Source organism: Toxorhynchites rutilus, chromosome 3 (assembly GCF_029784135.1).
Source record: "Toxorhynchites rutilus septentrionalis strain SRP chromosome 3, ASM2978413v1, whole genome shotgun sequence".
NCBI lineage: Eukaryota > Metazoa > Arthropoda > Insecta > Diptera > Culicidae > Toxorhynchites > Toxorhynchites rutilus.
The window spans coordinates 192,131,830-192,158,995 of NC_073746.1; the positions used below are offsets into that span (position 1 = coordinate 192,131,830).

Consider the following 27,166-nt stretch of genomic DNA (forward strand, 5'->3'; position numbering starts at 1 on the left):
TCGTTAGAAATGATTGCTCTAAAATAATCCAAGCAATCCCGTTTCCGCGGCGAGCTATTGTTAAATGTCTGTAAACGAAATAAATAGTTGAAGAAACGGTTAGGTGACACCAAAACTCTTTTTTTTTCAGTCGTGAAACTATTCTTTTCTCTTAAGAAATTCTTATTATATAGTAGGTAATTGGCTATATTTACTTGAACAGAAAACTTTCATAGTTTATAGTGAATATTATTATGTATAATTTGATATAAGCCTAACAGCCTCACGATATCTCAGGATTTTTCAGGATTTAAAATACATGCGTGTGATAAGTGAGATAAGGGAACGTTTAATTATCTGCTGTAAATGAAATCCGGGGAAGTAATTTTGACCGCATACTGAATTTTAATGTACAACACATCGACCTATCGAATCATTCAAATGTATTTGTATCAAATGAGCAAGCCTCATATGAGCGTGAAAGTATTATGCTACCGAAACGAGGTCGATGGTCGTTATTTGGTTCTCTCAGTTGATCTCGAATTCATTCATCAAATGCACAATATTTGTTGTTTCTTCATTCAAATAATGAGTTTAGGCCGTTAAAGGAGGCATGTGAGCTGATAATTGGTCTTGTTTACTCTGATAAGAGCATTATTAAGTATTTCCCCGATAATTTCACTGCATCCAGCTCGATAGTTTTGTATCCCAGTCGAATGATCATTTATAAGTGCTTGTGGTAGTGTGATAGTGCAATATGATTGTCCATTGATAACCTGTAATTACATCTGATTTCATTCAGCTCTCTTGTGTTTTATCTCTGAACCCAACGACAAATGTCACGATATAGATCATGTAAATCATGATGTATTTAGTCACGTTGGTTAAGGGTCAAGTTTGGTTTTGCGGGAAACAGGTTTGACAGGTGCTTTTGCACTGCATTATCGTGTTCTCAAAGTTGTTGCATCCCCACACGCCACATTGCTCGAACCTATTATAAAGCGGTTTCTTCCTTGAATATACATAAGAAAAGGTACGTACACCGATTCCTATATTTTTCTGTGATTTTTTATTTCCTCATTATCAAAGAGACTTACTTCATTGATCAGTTTATTATTCGCGTTAATATCGGGGATAAGTATTAGTGTTATTCGTATCAATTGAACGATTCTGAATATGTTCGGCTGAATGCCTATCAAATAATAATGAAAATGAAAACAAGGAACGATATATGTGAGAAGAACATTTTGTCACAGTTTCATACGTTGATTATATGAAGTCTATGTTGAGAATTTTTAATGCAAAATTTTCAAAAACTCCAAATTACATCACAACATTACCACAATTCAAAATAATGAACGCAGTGGTGCACACCCAATAGGGAATACAAATATATACATCACAAAATTATTGATGCTCACAAATGTAGTTTGATGATTATTAGTAATTCTCAGCAATATATATAATATTAATCGATTTCTATTGCAGTTGTCTTCTATTTGAGGAGCACTCAGTCGGAATCCAAACATAATTTAAACTGAACATGACTAAACAAAAACGTGATCAAAATTGATGGAAGGGGTCATGATGAAGTATTATGCCGCAAAATTTCAAGATAATCATATCTGTTCCGTGTTGTTGGAACAAAAAAGTTTTATAAGTCGATTAATGGAATGTGTACTGTTTGATGCGTACGTGTGCAATTTGAGCGAGAGCCTGTAAACGGTGTCTGTTGTTTACGTTTGTTTTTCCTATCCCTAATTTAGATTCGAATGCTTCATATTGATAATAAATCCAAAAAACGGCATTCTCATAAGGCTTAGTCAGTGCGCTATATGAACAAACTTGACCTTTAAATTGTTCCGCCATCCTTTTGGTTTGGCTGTTCGAACTTATATTACTTCTTATTATTCATACCTCTAGCAGTTTTATTTTTTTAAAATCAGAAATTAAAATTGTAACATTTTTTCACTGACCTTAAACCGTGTCTATGTTCAAGATCCGATTTTCAAATTAGTTATTTTTCACAATATCAGTCGTTATACACTCGACAAAAAAACTAGATGAATATAGTGTGAAGTCGAAAATTTGGGGTGATTTTTGAAATGTAACAGCGAAACTTCGTAACTTTTAACTGTAACTTCGTAAAAAATCAACGCATGAGGATGGAATATGCATAGGCTGACCGAACGTACCGTTTTGTCGACTATTTCTTATTGTCCCGTCTTTTTATCAATCTGTACCGTATTTTGAGTTAAAAGGGAAGTGTCTTGTTGTACTACTCGATTTGTTCGAAAACCCGTGCCCTAAACTATGGTTGCTTTTTATCAGAGATCGGATAGTGACGTTTCAGACATTAACGGCTTTGTTGGAAGAAATAATGTTGCTGAAGTTGTTTTTATTTTTGATCACTTAAATAAAATTTCGACTGTTTTCGACTAGCGAGGTGCAACTCTAGTTAATTCAGGTTGAATATAGTGTGCTAAATTTATTGTAACAGTTATTTTTTTTTCGATACTGCGTTGGAATACATTGAATAATGGAAGGCTAATCTAAGAAAAACACAATATATGGATTGTATTAAAGTTCATTCCTAAATGGTCAGCTGTTCAAAGTAGCATTAGGAAAAAATCTAGTTCAAATAAATGAACATATTTTGTTTGATAAGTGGACAACGATTGAACAAGTTATAAAAAAAAGTGTAACAAATAATACGTGCCAGTTGCAAATCAGAAGGTGCCGATGTTTACAGAGATGGAAAACTGATTTTTTAAGGCCATATCGTCTGCTTAAAATATGATTTATGACAAATTTGTTGGAAAATCAATGGATTATTTTGAAAAAATATCATGGTGACTTGTTTCGAGTTATCAAAAAAATTAATATTGAACTCAATTTCCGGGTAAGATTTTTTAACGTTGTATTTAAAATGTTATTTTCTAAATAGTTTATTGATTTCCCAACAACTTAACGATGTTTATTATATTGGATACGCCCTTATAGAAATCAGTCGCAATTAAAATTGGTAATTGAAAAATGAAATTTTGATTTTAAACAGTTTATTTATTAAAAGATACATTCATCTGACATAAGTCTTAAAATTAAGTTGCGGCAAGATTTTAAAAAATAGAAGGGTGGTGTCCAAGACTCGACCGCATTGTTAACATAGGACTACAAAATTATTGCCGACGAAACATACTTTCTTCTTTAGTTTTCGCCGAAGAACACGGCTCTCACTCTAGGAAAATACCTTCATTACATCCGGCTTTAAATACGCTGCACTTTGAAGCCACATTTAGCCCGCAAAAAACGCACAGCATTCTCTGCGTTTTTCATGTTTTATGTGACAATAACTTATTCTGTCAGAAGCTTCGAAAATTTCTTTCAACTTCGAGAAGTTAAAAGTGTTGCCTATTGTAGTTTGAGCATCTTCTTCTGCATCCCTTCAGTTTAGCACGACATACGTTTGGAGTGCAAAGCACCATCGAAAGCACTTAGACCCCTATCGACGAAATTATCAATGAAGCAAACGCGCGATATGGTCAAGAATCGCGAAAAGGGTAAGAATATTGGCTTCAATGATGTTCAATTCATATATTTTGTCTGCCAATGAGATAAATAAAATTAATCATTTATTAAATCAGGGCCTGACGGAGCATTGAATAATGAAACTATAAGCCCACCCTCTCAAAACCAGCAAACAGATGCTTTCCAGATTATCTATATGGGTTTATTAACAAAAAATCAATTAACAATTTACTATTTTTTGTATATAGAGAAATATTTTTATTGGATGAATGAACTGAATTTTATTTTCATGTTTTAATGTTTTTTTGTTTCAAGATTTTTTTTTTTTTTTTATTAAATCGTTTATTTTTACAGGCTCAGTTACATAAGTTTAAAGGAGCCAAACTCCTATCTGTATAGTTACAAGTATACATAAACATTTTTTATTAATTCTAATGTTAATGAGGTAGAGAACCGATTACTCGCGGCTTGCTCGAGTTTAGAAGGGTGACATTTTGTTTCAGGAAAAGGATGGGATATAAGGATATGTTGACAATGTTCACACTCACATTCGCACTCACATTCATCATACTCAATTCTTAAGCCTATCTTATATCTAACATGTATTTACATTTCACCTTATTCTATTGTTAGTAAGAAGGGATTTGATTTCTCGCGAAGGAAAAGGAAAAGGAGAATATAAGGATATAAGGACAATCACACACGAAGATCGATAGCTTTTAGGAAGACATATATTTGGGACATGTAATCAAGGTCTAACCGAGCCAACACATCTCTCACCGGCACATTGGGCTGCCTTCCTCTAGCCCGAAGAAAGTTTTCTAAATTCGATCTGGCAACAAGATACTCCTCGCACGACCAAACAACGTGTTCGATGTCGTGGTAACCTTGGCCACAAGCACAGATATTGCCATCGGCAAGATTAAAACGAAAGAGTATCGCGTCTAACGAACAGTGATTGGACATGAGTCGAGAGAAGGTGCGAATAAAGTCCCGACTTAAGTCCAGACTTTTGAACCATGGTTTGAGGCTAACCTTAGGGATAATCGAGTGAAGCCACCGACCCAATTCATCTTCGTTCCACTTACGTTGCCAGTTAACGATGGTATTTTTACGGACTAAAGAATAAAATTCATTGAAGGCGATTTGACGCTGATAAATATCGCCTTCAATTGCACCTACCTTTGCCAATGAGTCAGCCCTCTCGTTACCCGGAATTGAGCAATGTGAAGGGACCCAGACAAAGGTAATGACATAACAGCGTCTGGTTAAAGCACTCAAAATTTCTCGTATTCTCTCAAGGAAGTACGGCGAGTGCTTTTCCGGCCTCACTGAACGGATAGCTTCGACAGAGCTAAGACTATCCGTTACAATGTAATAGTGTTCAACAGGTCGTGAGGCGACGCTGTCCAGCGCCCAATGTATTGCTGCCAATTCAGCAATATACACAGAGCAAGGATTCTGAAGACTGTGGGAGGTGCTAAAAATTTCGTTGAACACTCCAAATCCTGTGGACTCATTCATAGAGGACCCATCAGTAAAGTACATATTATCACAATTGACACGCCCATACTTTGCATTGAAGATCGTAGGAACGATCCCCGATCGATGATAATCTGGAATTCCATGGATTTTCTCCTTCATGAACAGATCAAAATGTACAGAGGAATTGATGTAGTCAGGAAAACAAACACGGTTGGGAGTATACGAAGAAGGATCAACCTGCATGGAGATGAATTCATGATATGAGCTCATGAATCCTGAATGAAAATTTAGCTCGATAAGCTGCTCTAAATTTCCGATCACCAATGGGTTCATAACCTTACACCGGATGAGGAACCGAAGCGATAATAAATTGAAGCGATCTTTTAGTGGGAGTAGGCCTGCCAAAACCTCGAGACTCATGGTATGCGTTGAGGGCATACATCCCAACGCAATACGGAGACAAAGATACTGAATTCGCTCGAGTTTAATGAGATGTGTTTTGGCAGCTGATTGAAAACAGAAACTGCCATACTCCATCACTGAGAGAATAGTTGTTCGATACAACATTATAAGATCTTCGGGATGGGCTCCCCACCAGGTGCCGGTAATTGTACGGAGAAAGTTTATTCTTTGTTGGCATTTTTTACTCAGATACCTAATATGGGCCCCCCAAGTACATTTGGAGTCGAACCAGACCCCAAGATACTTGAATGACATAGCATGAGTGATCGGTTTACCCAAAAGTTGAAGCTTTGGTTTTGCTGGTCTATGCTTCCTAGAAAAAACCACCATCTCTGTTTTCTCCGTGGAGAATTCGATCCCTAGCCCAATGGCCCAGGTTGAAAAATTGTTCAAAGTATCTTGTAAGGGTCCTTGCAGGTTGGATTCGTTTGATCCTACGACAGACACCACTCCGTCATCTGCAAGTTGTCTTAGGCTGCAATTTTGTGTAAGACAATTGTCGATGTCGCTTACATAGAAGTTGTACAAAAGGGGGTTTAAACATGAGCCCTGGGGGAGGCCCATGTAGGAGACCCGATTTACTGTCGAATCCCCGTGAGAAAAGTTCAACTGTTTCTCACAAAGCAAGTTATATAACATATTATTCAACAGAGGCGGCAGACCCCGAGAGTGTAATTTGTCTGACAAAACCTCTATTGAAACAGAATCAAAGGCCCCCTTTATGTCCAAGAATACTGAAGCCATTTGTTTTTTTTCGGCGTAAGCCATTTGAATTTCTGAAGAAAGCAACGCAAGACAATCATTCGTCCCCTTGCCCCTGCGGAACCCATATTGTGTATCTGAGAGTAGGCCATTCGTTTCGACCCATCGATCAAGGCGAAACAAGATCATTTTCTCCAACAATTTCCGTATACAAGACAGCATTGCTATTGGACGGTACGAATTGAAGTCGGATGCGGGTTTTCCGGGTTTTTGAATAGCTATAATTCGCACTTGTCTCCAATCATCTGGAACAATATTATGCTCCAGAAACCGATTGAATAAATTCAACAAGCGATGTTTCGCCACATCAGGGAGGTTTTTTAACAAGTTGAACTTAATTCTATCCGTTCCTGGAGCCGAATTGTTACAAGAAAGGAGAGCAAGAGAGAATTCTACCATCGAAAACTCGGAATCAAGATCGCACCTATCTTGTGGTATATCTCGAACAATTTTTTGCACAGGAACGGAATCGGGACAAACCTTCCGTGCAAAATTAAAAATCCATCGATGTGAATATTCTTCGCTTTCATTCGATGAAGAGCGATTTCTCATGTTTCGAGCCACTTTCCATAATTTTTTCATTGACGTTTCTCGTGACAAACCTCCCACGAAATTTCGCCAATAAGCACGTTTTTTCCCTTTGATCAAGTTTTTAAATTGATTTTCAAGGTCCAAATACGTTTGAAAATTCTCAATGGTTCCACGTTTCCGAAAAGCTTTAAATGCGTTCGATTTATCCTGATAAAGCTTGGAACATTGGCTATCCCACCATGGATTGGGAGGCCTTTGACGAAAAGTGGAGCCTGGGATGGGTTTCGTTTGAGCGCGAACCGCGCTGTCATATATCAAACGAGAAAGGAAGTTATACTCCTCCAATGGAGGCAAACCATCTCTGGAATTGATGGCTAGAGCAATCGCGTCCGCATATTTTTTCCAGTCAATGTGTCTTGTGAGGTCATATGCCATGTTTATAGATTCAGAAGAATTCGAACCAATGGTGATGGAAATTTTGATTGGCAAGTGATCACTACCGTTGGGGTCCTGGATTACATTCCACTTGCAATCTAACGATAGTGAATTCGAGCAAAGCGAGAGGTCAAGAGCACTTGGGTTAGCAGGAGGTTTAGGAACACGTGTTGTTTCCCCAGTATTCAAAACGGTCATATTGAAGCTGTTACAAAGGTCATATATCATCGATGAACGATTGTCGTCGTACTGTTCCCCCCAGGCAGTTCCGTGAGAGTTGAAGTCTCCCAAGATCAATCGTGGCTCAGGAAGGAGTGAGCACATGTCAACAAGTTGCTTGCGGCTAACCGCAGCTCTCGGAGGCCAATACAAGCTGACAATACAAAGGTCTTTGCCTCTGATGTTTGCATGACAAGCAACAGCTTCGATCCCCCCAATAGGTGGAAGGTCAATTCTAAAAAATGAGTGGCACTTATTGATCCCCAATAGCACCCCTCCGTATCTGTCAACACGGTCCAAGCGTATAATATTAAAATCGTGGAAAGAGATATCATCTCGCGAAGAAAGCCAAGTTTCGGACAGAGCAAAAACGTCACAATTGAAGTTATGAATTAAAAATTTGAATGTATCCAATTTAGGGATAAGACTACGACAATTCCACTGTAAAACAGTGATATCTCCGACCTCTCTATTTGAATTAGACATCAAGAGAGATAATCATTGCAAGGAGGGGCCATGTTTGCATCAATTGTTGCAAAATTGTCTTTAATACTGGAAGCATTGAAATGACAATGGTTCTGATGGAGTCGGAAACATTAAAACACTTGAAGATTTGGTCCAAAAGGTCAGACAACTTTATAAATCCCGATTGGAAGTTGAGCTGGACGGAAAAATAGGGACATTTGGGGTTTTTGATGTCCCCTCGATTGCTGGGTCGTTCGAAGGTGAACTATTCCCACGGAAGCCAGGAGGAACCTGATTTTGCTTGTCCGCTGCACTCGATTTTTTAGGCATGCTAACAGGAGGTATAACCGGAGGGGCTTGTCCTTGAACTTTGGGAGTGGTCACATTTTTGCGCCGGGGATTCCCTTGGAAAATGAACGGTGTGCCCCCGTTAGCTGTGTCCGCTTCCATTTCGTCAACGGGTAACGTGGCGAAGACATTTTGTGTGATGATTGGTTGTTGTTGTTGGGCCAGTGGAGAAGCGCCCTTTAAAATATCCGCAAAAGTGCGTTTCGAGCGTTCCTTCAAAGAGCGCTTCTGTTTCTCCCAGCGACTCTTGTAAGTTTCACAAACTGAGAGCTCGTGTGGGGATCCCCCGCAATATGGACATTTATGCTCAGTCGCACTGCAGGATTTCCCCTCATGTTGCTCTCCGCAAGTGGCACAGCGCTTGTTGGCACAATAATCTGAAGTGTGACCAACTGACTTGCATTTTTGGCAAGTCATGGGCTTTGGCACGAAGAGTCGCACAGGCAGTCTTAATTTGCCCACCATGACGTAGTCAGGGAGAGCGGAACCAGCAAAAGTTACTCGAAACGAGTCTGACGGCGTGAATTTAGTTTTTCCCTTTTCTTGGGATACTTTCCCTAGTTGGCGGCTGTCCAAAATTTTAACGCCCACCAACGGGAGTCTTTTAAATTTACCAACTCCTTCCTTTATCATTTCACACGTCAGACCCGTTTCAGTTATCACCCCCGAGATTTCTACGTCATGGGAAGGCACGTAGACACGATACTCTAGGGAGAATCTCTCGTCGATCACAACTGCATTTGCGTGTTTCCGATCACTCACGACAACACGCAGTTTGTTCGGTCTAACCTTAGAGATTTCGACCACGGAGGAATAATATCTTGCCAGATCTTTCGAAACCTGAATGACATTGATGGATTTTCCGTTCGGTTTGGGCCGGAAAAAAACAACCCATGGGCCAGCTCCAGGTGAATCTTCTGGATAGACCTTGACACGAGGAGAGGAAGCAACTGAGGGGGAGGTCGAGGTCGATTGTTGAGCGGGAGCGGGATCAGTAGGGCTGGGAGGCAAGTTCGGGAGTTGAGCGGAAACGGGAGCGGGAGAATGAGGGGGTGAAGAGGAAAGGTTTGCAAATTTTCTTGAGGGAGGCTTGTTGAGGTGAGTTAACTCTTCCTGTAAAGAGACATCTTCTGAGGGGGGAACGCGTTTAAGCGACTTCCCAGCACCCGTAGCTGGGGAGGGGGAGACAGTGGATTCGATATCCATGTCAACGCTTTCTTCCCCTTCTGCCATTTAAAATGGCAGATGTACACTTTCTTATAAATTTTGCAATTTTTTTTTATAATTCCTTAACCTAATAACCTTAACCTATTAATTTGAGTATACTTATTATGCACACCAGTGCGGATTATTTATAACGGTGCTGCGTGTTGATCGTTCGGTACAGCTGAACCCGTGTATCGCACCACGCGGTGATGATGTCGAAGACGGTGCTACGGCGATAACACACCAGCACTCAGCGCTCGCGTGCAGCGTTTCTTCCTCTCGCTTGTTGTGTCTGCTCCAATGAATTCACAGGGAATCCCGTTAGTGTCCAACACTCACTTCACCAGCCACGAAAATAACGGTATCACTTCAACGATGGACGATAACGATATAAAACCGTCCGGCGGCTTCGAGCTTAGGAAGACGAATGTTTGTTTCAAGATGGTTAGACATCAATTACTTTTGTTTTTAATATAATTTAATTGTTTTGCATGAGCTTTAGCGATTCGTTATAGCGACATCTAAGCGACAAACTTTTATAGCGACAATTCTCTACAACGATGGACCCTTGCGTTGTCGTTATAGAGAGCTTTCACTGTATGTAGACAACGGAAAAGTTACGACTCAATGTTGAAACCATGAAAGTGATAATTGTTAAACACAACTTCTAAAAATCATAATATCCTTCACGTCACTTCATCATCTGAATATTCCTTCGTTGAATTCCTAAGATGAAGTGTACCTCGAATTTACTCCAAACATTGATCGATCGACTAGAAAAAATGGCTGAACGTAATAATGGAATATTCACAGAAGTTTAAAGAATATACGAGACTAAAAATTTACCTGCTAACCTTAACCCTTAGTGCAATATTTTCAAAATTACAGAAGATTTTCTAAAACACTATTTTGGCATTTTATGCCAAAATTGATTTTTTTTAAAAAAATCAATTTTTTTTCCTCAAATCAATAAATTAACTGTGTACAGAATTTATTAAAGACCTCAAACTATCTTTCGGCATGCGGTGCGATCATTATTTATTGAATTGTTCATCATCAAAGACGAAGGGATAGATTTTCATCGAAAAAGAAGTATATTTGTATGGAAAAGTCCTACGTAGGCGTTCTAGCAATCGAGAGAAAGCTATCTGATTAGGTTTATAGGGTTTGTTATTGAGTTGGTTAGCAAAAAACTTTGTTAGTCCACAAAAAGTTTGGAATTCCGTTTTTCCAAAACCGATTTTTTATTTCTTCCCGATATATTTGTCCTTTTCATATAAGCACACCCAATATTTTCGTTCCATTCGTATTCCAAAACTTGAACTTGGTAGATACTTGAGTGGTCGCCTGTTCTAATTGTTCAGGTTGGTCAAGAGCCTTCTCTTGCTGAGATAGATGGTTGGTAGGATCAGCGTCCATTCGCGAACCAACGATACTGGTCTAAGACTTATTGGCGTCGCTGCCTTTAACATGGTAATACGTAGTATCTTCTTCTATCGCGTCTGATGGTGGACAAACTGCGTTTAAAATTGTAAGACGTCAATAACATAAGACATCAAGAAGTCAAGACGGCGTAGAATACGACTACACCGGTGAAGTGAACAACGACGACGTACCATCCCTTACGATGAGTTAAATGAAGGAGATCATTGTTCAGCTGAAGAATCACAAAGAGGCTGGTAAGGATTGCCTTGCAGCGGAGCTCGTCAAGGGAGGTTCGTCAAAACATATAAAGTGTATACACCGGTTTATGTTCAGCATCTGGGACACGGAACGCTATCAGATGATTGGAAAAAAGGAGTAATCTGCGCCATCTATGATGACAAACTGGATTGTGAAAACTACCGTACAATCACGATCCTGAGGGGTGCCTACAAAATTCTATCCCAGATCCTCTTTCGTCGTCTATCGCCGATGGTATGTAGGTTTGTGGGGAGTTATTAGACCGGATTCATGCCTGGTTGCTTGAAAACCTACCAGTTTTTTTCGCTGCAACAGATCCTCCTAAAGTCCTGCGAGTGTTAAGTATCTACGCAACACATCTTCGTTCACTTCAAAGTCGCATATCGTTGTAATTGATATGTGCTCAATGAACTTCAGTTTAGAATCGATCATTTCTCCTAGATCACATATCGAGTTTGCACGTTCTATGGGCTCCAACTCCATGTGGTATTGGTGGCAAATGACATTATTGCAGCGACTGTAGGATATGGCTTTACACTTTTTACTATTCACGCGCATACCGTTATCATTGCACCAGACTAGCAAACAATTAATATCATCTTGAAGTTTGATACAGTCAATGAGTGATGCAATCTCAGTATAAAGTTTAAGATAATCGGCGAATAAAAGCTTGGATGTGGAAAGTAGCTCACATAGGTCGTTAACATAAATAATAAACATAAGTGGGCCGAGAACACTTCCTTGTGGCACACCAGATGGAATTGGGAATAGAGCGCACGGAATTAACTAGAACGAAAGCTTTACGATCCGATAAGTACGAGTATATCCATTTGGTAATCCATGAGAGAAAACCAATATGATTCATTTTATGAACGATGAGATTGTACGGTACTGTATCCAATGCTTTCGCAAAGTCTACATAAACTGAATCCATTTGTTGCTTTGATTCAAAAGTACGTGAAATCGCTGACACATAGCACATGAGGTTTGTTGTTGTTAAACGCCGTTTCATGAATCCGTGCTGGCTGTCAGAGATGATTGGTGCAGTCACCCTATACAATGCTGCGTGAACCAGCATCTCAAACACTTGTCTGAGGCAGCAGAGAATGGATACACCACGATAATTGGAAATACAATTGGAATTTTCGGATTTATAGATCGGAACTATATATGCCATTTTCCACGCGAGTGGGATTACTCCGTCCTCTATGGAGCGATTAAAAACAGCAGCTACAGGTATCACAAGCGAAGCAGCACAGTTTTTCCAAAACACAAGAGGTAAATCATCTGTTCCAGGTCCTTTAGTTGAATCGAGGTCTTCGAGAGCTTTCCTAACTTCATCCAGATTAAGATGTATATATGGCAGATTAACGTTGAATTTCTTGATATGGTCATAGCAATTTTGTCGTTGAACAGGTGTTGCTTCACTGAATACGCTTTGTTGCAAAAATATTCGCTGCCTCCAAATTTGTGTGTGAAGTGATTTCGCCGAATATCAGCATGGCAGGGATGTTGTGTGTACCTTTCCTCTGCTTCCGAAATTCCAGAACCGAGAAGCCCAAGCCCAATCAGTACTGCTTCGCGTTTATTCTACCAGGTAGGACGGATCGTAATAGAATCCTTTTTGTTAGTAATGTTGTAATTGACGGTGACATAGTGTTCGACAAATTCGTCCACATTGACTCGTTGACAACAACAGCAGAGGTAAAATTCGCATAGTCAACGGAAGACGTACCTATTATGGGCTCCATAAATCTCTGAGGTACAACAAACTCTGAGTGTACCATGTACAAATCCTTGATCCGACTGGTAGGCCTCTACGTCCTCTACGGGCTCGAAGCATAGACGATGCTCGAAAAGGGGTTCGGAAATACTTGGCGTTTTCGAATGCAGAGTGCAAAGAGCAATATACGGCGGTGTACAAAAAAACTGAGTACGTAGAAGAAAAATGAACCACGAACTGGCACAACTTTACGGCGAACTCAGAACTGGCAAGAATTGGTATGGCTTGGAGTTGGCGATCATAGATCGGGTTTATTGGCGAAATATTATGAACAATATCTAATCTCTCTTGGGTAGTAGTATTAATGTGATGAATTAAAATATGAATACGTATCATAAGGCAAGTAATCAAGGAAATCCGACGTTTCATGAGGCACGTAATCAAGCAAATCCGACTTTCGCCAGCAACGATGTTGCTTCGATGACCACCAAACGGGAAGTGAAAATTTCCTTGACTGATATACTGATATTGAATTATAGAGGCTTTAAACTCTGAGAGTTTATTCGTCTCTAGCCCTGGGAAGAGCCAATGTGGACAACTTCAATCCAAACTCCCTCTTCAACTCCCTTGACAAAGACACTTTATTGTCGTTCGACGCTCATCAGCACACCGTGTCTGCTTTCGGCACCACCAAACGAAAATTTGTTAAGAATTTTCCTCAAAGTATCGGGTTTATCAATAAGAGCGCCCCAAAAGTTTATTTTAAATAAACCAAAAACGGTTTTGGATATAAATGAAATTCTTTATTCAAGTGAAAGTACAATTGATGCCATTATGTATGAACTCGATTTCTTTTGCATGGCCACCACGGGCACGCTTGCAAAAGTCCAGACGATGAACCAAATTTTCGACGGTTTTCAAGCATAAATCCGCCGATACTGCGATATTCGTACGAAGTTCATCAATCGTCGCCGGATTGTTGGCATAGAATATAGACTTGACGTAGCCCCACAGGAAATAGTCTAACGGCGTCAAATCGCACGACCGAGGCGGCCAATTGACTGAGTCATTTCGTAAGATAACACGCTCACCAAACTTGGTTTTCAATAAATCGATTGTTAAATTCGCTGTGTGGCTTGTGGCGTCGTCCTGTTGAAACCACATAGTTTAGATTGTCCAATTCACGCCAAAAATATTCGGGTATCATTGAGCGGTAGCGATTCCCATTCACAGTAATACCATGGACAGACATACAGCTGTACTAGCGTTGTACGGGTACCATCGTAGCATGACAGACATACTTTGGTTGTACATTGTACCGCATGTCAAACTGACAATCAGAAATTTGACCAATTTTCATCACATATTTTAATTGAAAAAAGTTTTTATTTAGCGTCTAAACTATACAACACAATAAACAAGTTTCCAATCTGAGTTATTAACTTAAGAGAAAGCCAATGAAAAGAATGTTTACCAAGTGTTTTGATTAGGCTTGTTCATGCTACCCACCACTAACCATCTATGGCGCTGCGCACAGTACAACTTTAGCCATGTACAGCGGTAAAACAGGTCGGTACAGGTACAGCGATTGTACCGAGTTGCTTGCATGGTTCTAGCGCTGTACATGGTGACAGACATACAATTTTCGAAGTACAACGCTAGTACAATTGTATGTCTGTCATAAGTATAACGTGCCGGTCTTGATCATCACGGAAGAGGTATCGCCCGATGACGCCGCCGGACCATAAACCGCACCAAACCGTATTCCGTGCCGTGCCAGTATTCTTTTCAGGATGCAATGGTGACTCATGGAGTACGTGTGGATTGCTACCTGGTCAATAACGCATATTTTGCTTATTGACGTAGCCTGAAATGAGCCTCATCGATGGAGATGATGTTTCTAAGACGATTATGATGACCTAAATTAGACGTAACGCTCTTAAAGTTGAGGCCATTGACTCCAAATTTCGGTAGCAAATTTTAATAATCTTGACTCGTTGTTGGATCGTATATCCTTCGATTATGAAATGGCAAACCTTAATGAAAAGAAATGTGAAGAAAGCAGGACAAAATATGGCGTCGTTTGCTGTCCCTATCGGTCTACTTTGGTCCTATTGAAATACCCGTTATATGCAATATTTATACGCTAGCACAAGTGTACATACCAGGGTGGAGTTTATTTCGTAAATATTCTCTTTGCGTTATTCCCTTCGTTGTTTTTACTCTCGCGGCTGCATAAGTTGCATTGACAGCACGGTTAGGTAAGCACACAGATGAACAGAAATTTGAAATGTAAGGGAAAAAATGTAAGGGAAAATGGGGATGCTTCTAGTTTTCATCAATTTAGAGATTTTACACACCAAGGGATTGTAATGTATAGCATATTAAACAAAACTTAGAGAATTTACGATTCGATTGGTATGCAAATCGTTAGAATCCGTTTGCAGGAAAATTAGTTATTGACGTTAACTTTATTTCTTAAAAATGTGACCTGTGATTCTTTATCACAGTTTGGCCGTTTGCTCCGACCTCCCGGACCAGGTTGCAGAACGATGAGGCGACCTTCCTCTTGATCTTTCTGTCCAGCTTCTGCTGTTTTCCATGATCATGCAGCACCGTCGAGCGGCTGGAACCAAGCTTCCGCTCGACGCTCTCGATTTTCTCCAGAAGAGAGAGAAAGAATGTTGTAAGTGCCGTATCAGCTATATTCTAGTACTTAGTACTTCTCGATGTCCAACTTCTTCTCTCCTGGGTGGAAGTGAAATTACGAATAAAGCATCGAGCGTAGTTGCTTGGCTGTTTTCGCCATGGCTGCTGCCACTCAAATGATAAGGGTGTCGAAGCTCATTTGTAGAAGGCTCAGTATATAAATGGCAACAATCGAATATACGAGGGCGGTCCGATAAGTATTTAGCCTCATCGCCCGATGGCGGCAGTATCGCAAGAGAGATTACTATCGTGTAGTACTTTCTCGTAAACGGCTACTGTTTTCAGAGAAAGCCCAATCGGACTCGTAGTTTTGTGGACCGTGTGTGGAAGCGGGAGTGTCCGCGGATTTTAGAAAAATGTAAAAAGAGCAATAACGTTCGGTTATTCGATTCTTGTTTTTGGAAGGTAAATCGCGCAGCCAAATCAAAGAGCGCTTGGATGCTGTATACGGTGACTCTTCGATAGCGACCGTCAAAAATTGGTTTAACGAGTTTCAACGTGGTCGCACGTCGGTTTTTGATGAGCCACGCCCAGTTGTCCCCAAAACGGCTACCACGTGACAAAAATCCACGATCTCGTATTGGAAGATCGCCGATTGAAGGTGCGCGAGATAGCTGAAACAGTAGGCATCTCAAAAGACCGCGTGGGTCATATCCTGCATGAAATTTTGGGCATGAGAAAGCTGTCGGCGTGATGGGTGCCGCGTTTGCTCACTCCGGACAACAAACGCAACCGTGAGACCACTTCAGAGCAGTGTTTGACGCTGTTTAAGCGCAATCCGAAGGAGTTTCTGCGTCGTTTCGTGACCGTCGACGAAACATGGATCTACTGGTACACACCAGGGACCAAGGAACATTCGAATTAGTGGACTTCCCCGGCGAACGTGGTCCGAAGAAGTCCTATCGGTCGGAAAGGTTATGGCCACCGTTTTCTGTGATTCGCAAGGTGTGATCTACATCGACTACCTGGAGAAGGGCAAAACGGTCACTGGGCTCTACTGTACCGAATTATTGGGCTGATTCGACGCAGATTTACCGAAAAAACGGCCCCATTTGGCGAAGAAAAAAGTGCTCTTCCACCATGACAACGTACCGGCTCACACCTCCGCCGTCGCCGCGGCTAAATTAGTCGAATTGCACTACGAACTGCTGCCCCATCCATATTATTCTCAAGATTTGGCCCCGTGCGACTTTTTTTTTGTTTCCAAAGGGCTGTCCACATACCACGTGGACAGAAAAAGCTTTATTTTAGACACCCCCCTCCCCCTTCGTAGTCAAGCGTGGACATTCCTTATATCCCTCCCCAGTTGTCCACGTGGACATTCCTCCGGTTTTGAGGAAAAAATCAAGAAATTCTTTTTTTTCGCTTAAATTTCATTTCAAGTTTGTTTCTATTTTCTATTACATATGTTGATTGATAAAAATTATAACCTTACCAATGGTAACGATTTGTCATGAAATCTTCGATTTTTTTCAACATTGTCCGGGAGCTCATTATATTCTTGCGAATTCCATTTACGCTATCTCCATATCCATTTTAAAATATCGATTGTGAGCTTATTCTCGAGTATTTTTATTAAAGCTGGCTGGATGTTTGAGTTTTCAAAAAATCAGGCAATAAAATCAAACACTTTGTTTGAAAACAGAATTATCTCGTCTAAACATCAATGGCTTTCGCTTTTAGGCGGAGGAGGGGGTTCGAGGTTGCGTTACTTTCTGTGTATTAGAGATAGGAAATTGCTTTACGTAGGCGAGGGGGGATGTGGTATAAAATCTGGATTTTTAGCGTTACGTAATATGTGCACGACGCCTTACAGGTTCGGTAGTGCCCGATGGCTATAATGAACCTAGTAGAAACAAAACATCTGCAGTATCATCGTGATCGATGATTCCGTTGTCCTACAACCCTTAATTGTTAAATCATGCTAAATATTGTCCTGAAAATTTCGTGCGGATTCTAAGGAAAAACCCAAAAGCATATTTTTGTAGACATACATCTTTTCGTCCATAACGGGTGTTAAATAAAAAATGAGAATTTTTTTAGTACCTTTCAGTAACTCAAATAAAGAGCGTAAAATTTTCTTTCTCCAAGAAAATTGCTCTTTGGGCTCCCTAGAAACAGTAGGCGTATTTGGTTTTGCTAGTTTGAATTTAGTCAAAGCAAAGATGGCGTCGAAACAGCACGTGCTCCGCGAAATTGTACGGTTCTACGAAACGCATTTTCAGCAAGGAAAAAAGTTCACGGTGGCACATTTTAAGGAAGAAAATTTACCTGTCAGTACGGTATATCGTATCCTGGGTTCCCTGAACGTAGAGCGGAAGGTCGGAAGTGGTTGTCCGGTGACGATAATGACGAAGCAGAGGAAGACATCGTTAAAGAACCTGTTTGACAACAAGGACGCAACCAGCCTGCGTGACGCCGGTCGGAAATATGGCTGCTCCCACATATTGATCCATCGGACCCTCAAGATGGAAGGAATCGTCTGCAGGAAGAAGACGAGGTCGCCGGAGTACACGGAGGAGCAGATTGAGACGGTTAAATCACAGTGTCGGTGGATGACCAAAAAATACCGCGGAACGTCTTTCGTTCTGGACGACGAAAGCTATTTTCCGCTGTCCAAAACGCATATTCCAGGAAATGATAATTACTACTCCAGCGACAAGTCATCCACACCGCCTGAAGTGAAATACAAGTTCAAGCACAGGTTTGAAAAAAAGGTTATGTTGTACATCGCCATTTCCGACCGGGGCATTTCAAAGCCTTGGTTTAAGCCGAGCGGTCTGGCAATCAACCAACAAATCTATCGAGAAGAGTGCCTCAATAAAATCCTGCTGCCGTTCCTGAACGAGCATCACGCGGATGGTAAGTACGTCTTCTGGCCGGACAACGCGTCTTCCCATTACGCCAAGAAGACGCAGGCGTATGTTGAGGAGAAAAAGATACCGTTCGTGCCGAAAGATCGTAACCCAACAAACTTGCCGCAGTGCCGCCCAATAGAGGATTTCTTTGGCTCACTCAGTGCCCTAGTGTATAAAAACAATTGGAGGGCCAAGGACACGAAGCAACTGACTACAAGAATCCGGAATTGTGTCCGGAAAATGGACGTAAGTGCCATACAACGTTCTTGTGAGAGCATCGCGACAAAGTTGCGTCGAACAGCAGACCACGGCCCTTACTCAAACATTCACTGACATTTTTTTGAAGAAAATACATTATGTTATTAATAAAAAATACTGAAATCGATGAAAAAAAAATTTAATATGTGATTGAAGAAATTCTCTTTTTTTTATTTAACACCCGTTAGATGCACCGTTTTTTCCTGAATATTTCAGCATCCTTCATGCAACTTGAGAATTCCATCCTCTCAGAACATATGCTATGCAGTAACTTGAAGTTCTTACAAGTATCTTAACAGTTAATAATCTGAAGATGCAATATCTGGTGTGTAACGCGGGTGGAGTTTTAGAAGTGCCCTAAAAGCGTTCTGGATCGTTGATTTTCATACGTTCAGCTGCTAGCAGTACTTGTTGGAATTCATCAAAACTAGTTGCTTGATAGAAGCTCATGATACAGATTTTCCTCCAGTCCTACCAGACCCAGCCATAACTTTCTTCAAGCGAAAATCTGCTTCGAGGTTCCATTCACTTGCTATGATTTTTTTTAACTCAACATTCTTGTAAATGGTTTGCTCTTTACAATTCGCTACAAATAAGTATTTTCGACGCGTTTATGAAACGAATCGCAGATTGAGATAAGTCCCCTCAGTGTTTTTCGGTAAAATAAACCCTTATTCCGGAATCCGGTCGGATTTGAAATTAGCACAATGTTGTGTTCTTTAAAAATGTATTCTAGTCTAGAAATTTGAAAAAAATCTTTTTTTTTCTCCATATTTCTCTAATTCAGACATTGAGGAATATACCATAGAAGAGACTTTTCGAAAATATCATTATTTACAATTTTAGTGATGCGATATCTTATCTAGTACGGCCATAACAATTAACTTCGTTAACTGCGTTTTTCTCGAAACATGTTTTTTTCAAACTGGCTTACGCGATAGTTCTACTTATCCGATCTATGTTTATATGAATACAATCTGTATGCATCCCTCTATCGCATGAACCTATAAAAAATCATGATTTCGTAACTTTACTATTTTAAAAAAATCAAGGAACTTAAAAAAAATGCAACCCGCACTTAAGTCGTGATTTTTAATACTACGAAAAATCCAACATTCTTTATGTTCTTGGGTGTCTTTATCCTGATGGGCCATCAACCTCTATTACCGATTGCAATAAATTGGATCCTAGTTCATGTGCGTTACCTTCAGAATATACATTTCAGGAAAGAGGTTCAGTCATATGAAAAAATATGGATGTTTGACCGAGCAGCACTCTCAGGCAGTTCAGTATTTTTATTGTACTCAGGGGGACGTTTTTTCAGATGGATTAAAGAAGTTGGAGCATCGCTGGGTGTATCGAACTAAAAGGAGACTATGTTGAGAAATAAATCGCCACTTTTCCAAAATTTTTGTTTTTTTTGTAGACTAAGTACTTATCGGACTGCCCTCGTATGTGAGATGTTTTTTGACGTGGTTATATGTCTCTTAATTTCTTTTCTTTATTTCATTCATTACAGACTATTCAATGCTGCTAGTACGGACTCTATAAGATTTCATTCGAATCTTCTATCTCAAAATGAGAACGATCTGAGAGTATCTATCGACAACACTTGCACCGACTCGTTAGTGACGGCACTGGACGATGAAGCATTATTGATAAATGATTACATAAACGACATGGCAAAATCAAAGGTAAGTTCCTCACAATAAAATTTTAATGATATTAATAACTACACTCATCTAAAGGTGCATTTTGATGATGTGTCCCTTTATGGGACACCAAAGGAAGAGCCTCTTCCTAGTATACCACCGTCGACGGAGAAACCATCATCGAATTTTTTGAAAAACCAGCTACAAGCATGGTTTCAGCCAACAGACAATCGACTTGCTATGAAACTTTTCGGGAGCAAAAAGGCTTTAGTGAAAGAAAGAATTCGACAGAAAACGTCAGGGCATTGGGTGATCCATCCATGCAGCTCTTTTAGGTGATTTCCAGAGCAACCAAAATAGCATTCATTTACTATAATTCTTTTGTACTTTCAGGTTTTACTGGGATTTATGTATGTTACTACTGCTCGTTGCTAATTTAATTATTTTGCCTGTTGCCATATCCTTTTTCAACGATGACCTCAGCACGAGATGGATTGCCTTCAATTGTTTAAGTGATACGATCTTTCTGGTTGATATAGTAGTCAACTTTAGAACAGGTAATGTAAACATGTCTTAATCTGCTATGCAAGTGTTGAATAATCCATCACTGAGTTCAAGCTGCACTAATCATACTGAGGCAAACAAATATTTTTGTTCCGTTTTACTTGTCACATAGTGAGCAAAACACACATAAAAAACCGTAACAACGTAACTGTAACCAGTTGCCATGTAAATTAAACATAAATTACCCTCCGATACTAATATAGCTGCAATAGACAATAGACTTTGACCCGAATCTCTCTGTTTTTTGTAACATGGAGAAATATGATGATTATCTAAAATTACATTTTCCTTTGATCAATTTTACTGTTGAGACTATTTTCCTAGAAGGACAACATTGTCATGGTGGAACACGACATTTATACTGGTTGCAATCAATACTTGTTGGAGTTTATCGACTAGTTGCTTGGTGGAAACTATTTGTAAATTGATATTCAATTCGAATTGTATGAATCCCATTCATCGTAGTGATTGAAGTATTTAAGCTCCATCAGATGCTCTTGAATTGTGTTTAAAGATATTGAATTCTATTGAATCTGATAATTTTACATGTCGTGTACAAAAGATTAGTTTTGATCAGCGTCACAATTTGGTCATCACCAGTGGATCCACAAACCTTGCTGACAACCCATTTTTGCGAATTGAGAAATCGTAATACATAGCATAACAAATAAATCTTAGAGATATTTCTACTTGATTCCTATGCATATCATCAAAATTTGTAGCAAAACAAACAAAATATTATATTGGGTGCGCCACTTAAATCGTTCTGTTTTTTTTTTGCATGAGAAACACATTTATTTGAACAATAAAATGAAATAACACATTTTTCTAAGAATTGGCCACTACTTTTTCCCTTCTTTCTGGCAGTTTACGGATTCCGTCGCGAGAGAAGCGTTCATCTTTTAAAGCCAATAATGAATCCTGCCAATTTTTTATACCTTGTTCTGATGAAGCGCAGGAAAGCGTTCTGCATCAATCAAAACAAATGGTAGTAAATGGCTGCATCAATCAAAACAAATGGACGAGGTCTGGGCTATAAGGCGGGTTAATCAGAATTTACCATCCGCTATTTTCTAAATAATTTTTAACATGAGGCCGAGCGTTGTCATGATGGAACATTATCGAATCGTGCCTGGTCGCATAATCTGGTCGTTTTTCGGCAATAAATTGCTTCAATCCGACCAATTGTTGCCTTTAAAAGTCTTCATTGATTGTTTGACCAGGTTTTAGAAGCTTTAGTGTTTTGGATTGTCGTAGTGAACCCATATTCCGTCCCCGGTAACGATTCGATGCAAAAATGACTTACTTTTGTGCCGTTTAAGCAATATTTTGGATATGCAAAATTGTCGTTCGATATCTCACGCTTTCAATTTGTATGCAACATAATTTCCTTGCTTTTGGATGCGGCTTTGAGTCGTCTTGATCGAGAACTCTAATTCTTCGTCATCAAACTTTTTCGGCTTTTCGCCTTTAACACTAAAATGACTTTCAAATCGTCTAAACCGTTCCCTACAAAATCTATCCGATGGTGCTGAATCTCCTTAAATTTCCACAAGCGTTCGAAGCGACTCAACAGCACTTTTCTGCCAATCAGAAGTTAAAACTTCCCACAAAAGGGTTTACTTGTAACGGAACTCGACATTTCTAACGCAGTTGACGTTGCAATCTGCCAACACCTCACAACTCAGCAAAAATCAGTTGTCGCCGTCGACTTTTTATAGAAAATTGAGTCATCTTGTGGGAAAGGAACGAATTAAGATTCACGTCCAATAATAAAACAAATGCATATTAACGTGAGATGTTTTTCAATGGAGCACATTTAAAGATAGATCTACATCAACATTCCAAAGCAGAATTTCATAGTTCATTTGAGGAATGTTATGGAAGTTTGATTCCATCGCAAAAAGCTTCACACCTGAACATTTATTGATTTATTTATTGTATCAATAAATCATATAAATTGAGACATTCACCACTTTTAGTGCTACAGTTTCTTCTACTTTGAAGAATGTATGAAAACTACTAAGTAATTTATGAAATGACGACGTATTCGTTTCTCAAATTTTTATTTATTAATTTATTTATTTATTTACTATGATTGTACATCCCATTGAGAGATTAGATTTGATTCACAACTTTTCGCCAATAAACCCGATCCATGGCCGCAGTTCTCCAACTACCGGCTGCACCGATTCTTGCCAAGTTCTGCTCCACCTGGTCCAACCACCTCACTCGCTGGGCTCCTCTCCTTCTTGTTCCTACCGGATTCGATGCGAACACCATCTTTGCAGGGCTGCTGTCCGGCAATATTGCAAACTTGCCCTGCCCATTGCACTCGTCCAGTCTTGGCGACTTTCTGGATGCTGGGTTCGCCGTAGAGTTGCGCCAGTTCGTGGTTCATTCTCCTTCTCCATACTCCGTCTTCCTGTACATCACCGTATATTGTTCCTTAGATTGTTTACACTCGGCTTTCGAAGAGACCAAGCGCTTGTGAGTCTTCTTCAAGCATCGTCAAACCGGTCGAATTAGGGATTTGTACATGGTACACTTCGTACGGCGTCGGAGTTTGTTGGACCTCAAGGATTTGCGGAGCCCATAGTAGGCACGACTTCCATCATCGACTTTCGTCTTCGAATTTCATGGCTGTTGTTGTCAGTTGTTATCAACGAGCCAAAGTAGACAAATTCTTCTACCACTTCGAGTTCGTCACCTTCGATCACAACACTACTACCCAATCAGCCTTGTTTCGTGTTTCAGTCGGGTATACAAGTCGGCTACTGTCGCATGTGTTCTTCCGATGTCCACGTCGTCGGCGAAGCAGATAAACTGACTAGACTTGTTGAAAATCGTGCCCCGCATGTTGAAGCCCGCTCTCCGCATAACACCTTCCAGCGCCACGTTGAAGAGCAGACAGGAGAGTCCATCGCCTTGTCGAAGTGGATCAGTCTTGTCAGCTTTCGGGGAAAGCCGTGTTCATCCATGATCCTCCATAGCTGTCGTCGGTCGACTGTATCATACGCGGCCTTGAAGTCAAAGAAGATGTGGTGCGTAGAGACCTGATACTCGCGGCACTTTTGGAAGATCTGCCTCAGTGTAAAAATTTGCTCCGTCGTCGAGCAGCCGGGCATAAATCTGGACTGATAACTCCCCACAAATCTACTCACAATTGGCGATAGACGGTGAAAGAAGATATGAACCAGAATTTTGTAGGCACCATTCAGAATTGCGATGGCAAGATAGTTCCCACAATCCAGCTGTCACCTTTTTTATAAATGGGGCAGATTACCCCGTTCTTCTTTATTGGCACTCCTCTGGTAGCTGTTCTGTGTTCCAGATCCTCACTATCAACCGGTGCATGCACTCTACAATTTTTTCCGGACCTACCTCGAAGAGCTCCGCTACGAGGCCAGCCTTACCAGCTGATTTGTGGTTCTTTAGCTGGTTAATGGCCTCCTTAACCTCGTCGGGGGCGATACGTCGTCGTTGTTTACTGCACTGTTTCTCAAATTAGTACGAGCCAATTGATACATATCCCAGCCAAACCTCAAAAAAAATAAAAAAAATTGCCAGATTGTTAAAAAGGCATGAGGTATGATATTGCCCTAGCGGATTACGACGCCAGGAACCGTTGTTCTATGTTCTTTATTCAGATTATTGTAGATTTGCATCAGGTGGAAGTTCACTTCACCATGTTTCCTTTGTACTCAAGAGGTGATTTTTTTGTCCCTTTTATTTATTTTAGGCTCATTGGCATTTTAGCTGTAACAGAGCCGAATTTTAATCGTGTACATGTCACATATTTATCATATCTATAATTAGCACATTACACAGTTGCCATTTTTCGGCGTTAGAGTATTCCCTTCTATACCATTCCATATAGTACACATTTACACAGTAGCAGCCATTTAGGCGTAAGAGTTTTCTATCTGTTCTTCCATTATCCAGTTAGACCGGACAGCGGAGACAGTTTGATTGATCATTGTTGAGTTATTTATAGAACAGCAGCCCGATGTGTCTTGCAGAGCAGAGCAGTTGTATGGATGAATCGATTATATTTCGACCGTGGATCGATCTCCATCGCTGATGATTGTTGCGTGGACGTAGTTATTCTGTAACAACACAAAGATGGTCAATGAGGGCCCTGAGTTTCGAACTCACGATCGATCAAGAGGTGATGATTGGGATCAATTTGTGGGTCCATCTACCATTAGACCAGATATTGCACTCATGCTGCCACTTTCTCATGAAGCCAATTCTTGTTCGTACTCGCATTTCTTTGCTGTACACTGTACACCTGCTGTTCTCTACTTGTAACACACATCGTCTTCGGCCAGAGTGATATCGACTAGAATCATTCCGGCTATGACGAATACCGCCTCCGCAGATATCGTTCTACAAGCGCTCGCTACTCTAATCGCCATTAATTGGAATGTTTCATTCAACAGCATGCGGTTTTGTTGCAATTCAATCGCTGCTGCTCAAACGGTATCGTTGTATCGACGTGGCTATGCTTGCCAGAAGATGCCTCTTTCAACAACTAGGCCCCGCAATATTCGGCATAACTTTAGCACTATTCGGCATAACTGATGACTGCGCTGTGATTAGCTGCTTTCGTGCATGTGTATCTAACTCTTGAAATGAAGTCGGTTATCGATAACCCTACCTAGGTATTTCAGCTCACGTTTGGAGACGATAGTGCGTCCCTACATTGGTCACTGCCTGATGTAAAACTTTATGATTGCTTATTATCACCATTTCGGTTTTGTGATGTGCTATCCGCTTCATTAAATCATTTTTCACTTGGTTTCTCGCCTCTGTAGCCAGCATTCCAACATCCTCTTGTGTCTCGTTTGTCGCCGTTAGGGAAATATCGTCGACTGACAGGATAGCATCCACTGTTGATATATATTTCCGGAATCCGAACTGCATATTCGAGGACCCGTGTTTACGTTTTGTGCACTTCGTCAAACTGTTGAGAATGATTTCATCTAGCAGTTTTTCGAGGATATCCAAATGGCTAATCGGTCTATACGAAGAGAGTTTATCTTACGGCTTCGGTTTTGGTAGCAGTACTAGTTTTTGCCTCTACCAAGTGTCGTCCATCCAAATACTTTTGTATCCAAATAGCATCCTTCATCCAAACACTTTTGCATCGTTGCCCTGAAGATGTCTGGATGCGCTTGAACCGCGGCCACATTGTGGATTCCGTCGGAGCCAGGTGCTTCATTCACTTCCACTTCTTTTGCCGTCGCTAACAGCTTTTCTGTGGACACTCTCTCGGTGTGTTCTTCATCATCATTATATGGTGTTGCTGCTCATCGGATTATGCTGCGGGAAAAGCCCTTCAACAATATTCTTCAATCTCAACGGACAGCATTCACGGGGCGTCGATGGACCTTTAATCTTTGCCATTACCACCCTATATGCATTACCCCAAGGGTTCGCATCGGCATCGCCATAGCTCTTTGAAGCTGTTTATCTTGCTGAGTCTATGTTCTATGCTTAAGGGCGGCTTTTGCTGCTTTGAATACACCCCTGCGCTCTACTCTGTCGCTACTTTTTCTGGCCCTTTGCGTTCTCCTCCTGGCTCAAGACAGTTAGATCGAAGGGAGTTAATGGCCTAGTTCTATTAATAACCTGGGTGACGTTTACCATTCGATATTTGTACTCGCGGCTTGGCATCGTCACATGCTCTCACTACAAAATTTGTCAGTTCGGCGGCACTTAGATGGGTGACTATTCATTCCTCCCGAAGAGCTTCAAGAGAAAGACTCTTGTCGAGTTCCTTCGACTTTCACTTCGACTTCTTGTTTTAGACGTATTCTGACAGCGAACAATGCGAATTGCTTGATGATCGCTGTGAGTATAATCATCACACACACATCACACCAATTAATATTGAATTCCTAGTCGGACTGCAATAGGTGACATCAATAATTGATTCTCGACCATCTCTATGGAAGGTGTTGATGGAGCCTTCATTGACCAGTCTCACATCCAGCTTTGCCAGGGTTTCCAGTAGACAAGAGCCCCTCGTTTCGGTAAATCTACTCCCCCAATACACTTCCCACAAGTTGAAGACTCCGCCGACGACTATGGGACTAGATCCGATGGGCTCTTCTGTTAGTTTATAGGGCATCTGATCGAACCGCTCAATCGACTATATCGGGGTGCACAGCAGCAACAAAATTTCGTTAATTTTGGCAATCACGAACCCATCATATGCATTGGATACAACTTCCTGGATGGGGTATCTTCCTAACGCTGTAATTTCGGCTATTCTTGCTTCATCGTTTACC

The 27,166-nt window shown here is 40.5% G+C and overlaps 1 protein-coding gene across 7 annotated transcripts in view; it reads left to right on the top strand.

Annotated features, from left to right (window-relative positions):
* Positions 1–27,166, top strand: part of LOC129779470 (uncharacterized) — a 167,036-nt gene that overhangs the window by 51,172 nt on the left and 88,698 nt on the right. For all 7 annotated transcript variants that reach the window (XM_055786949.1, XM_055786955.1, XM_055786953.1 and 4 more), the window contains 3 exons: positions 20,171–20,345; positions 20,400–20,638; positions 20,697–20,860. In XM_055786949.1, coding sequence (XP_055642924.1) covers positions 20,171–20,345; positions 20,400–20,638; positions 20,697–20,860 — 578 coding nt within the window. The remainder of the gene's footprint in view (positions 1–20,170; positions 20,346–20,399; positions 20,639–20,696; positions 20,861–27,166) is intronic.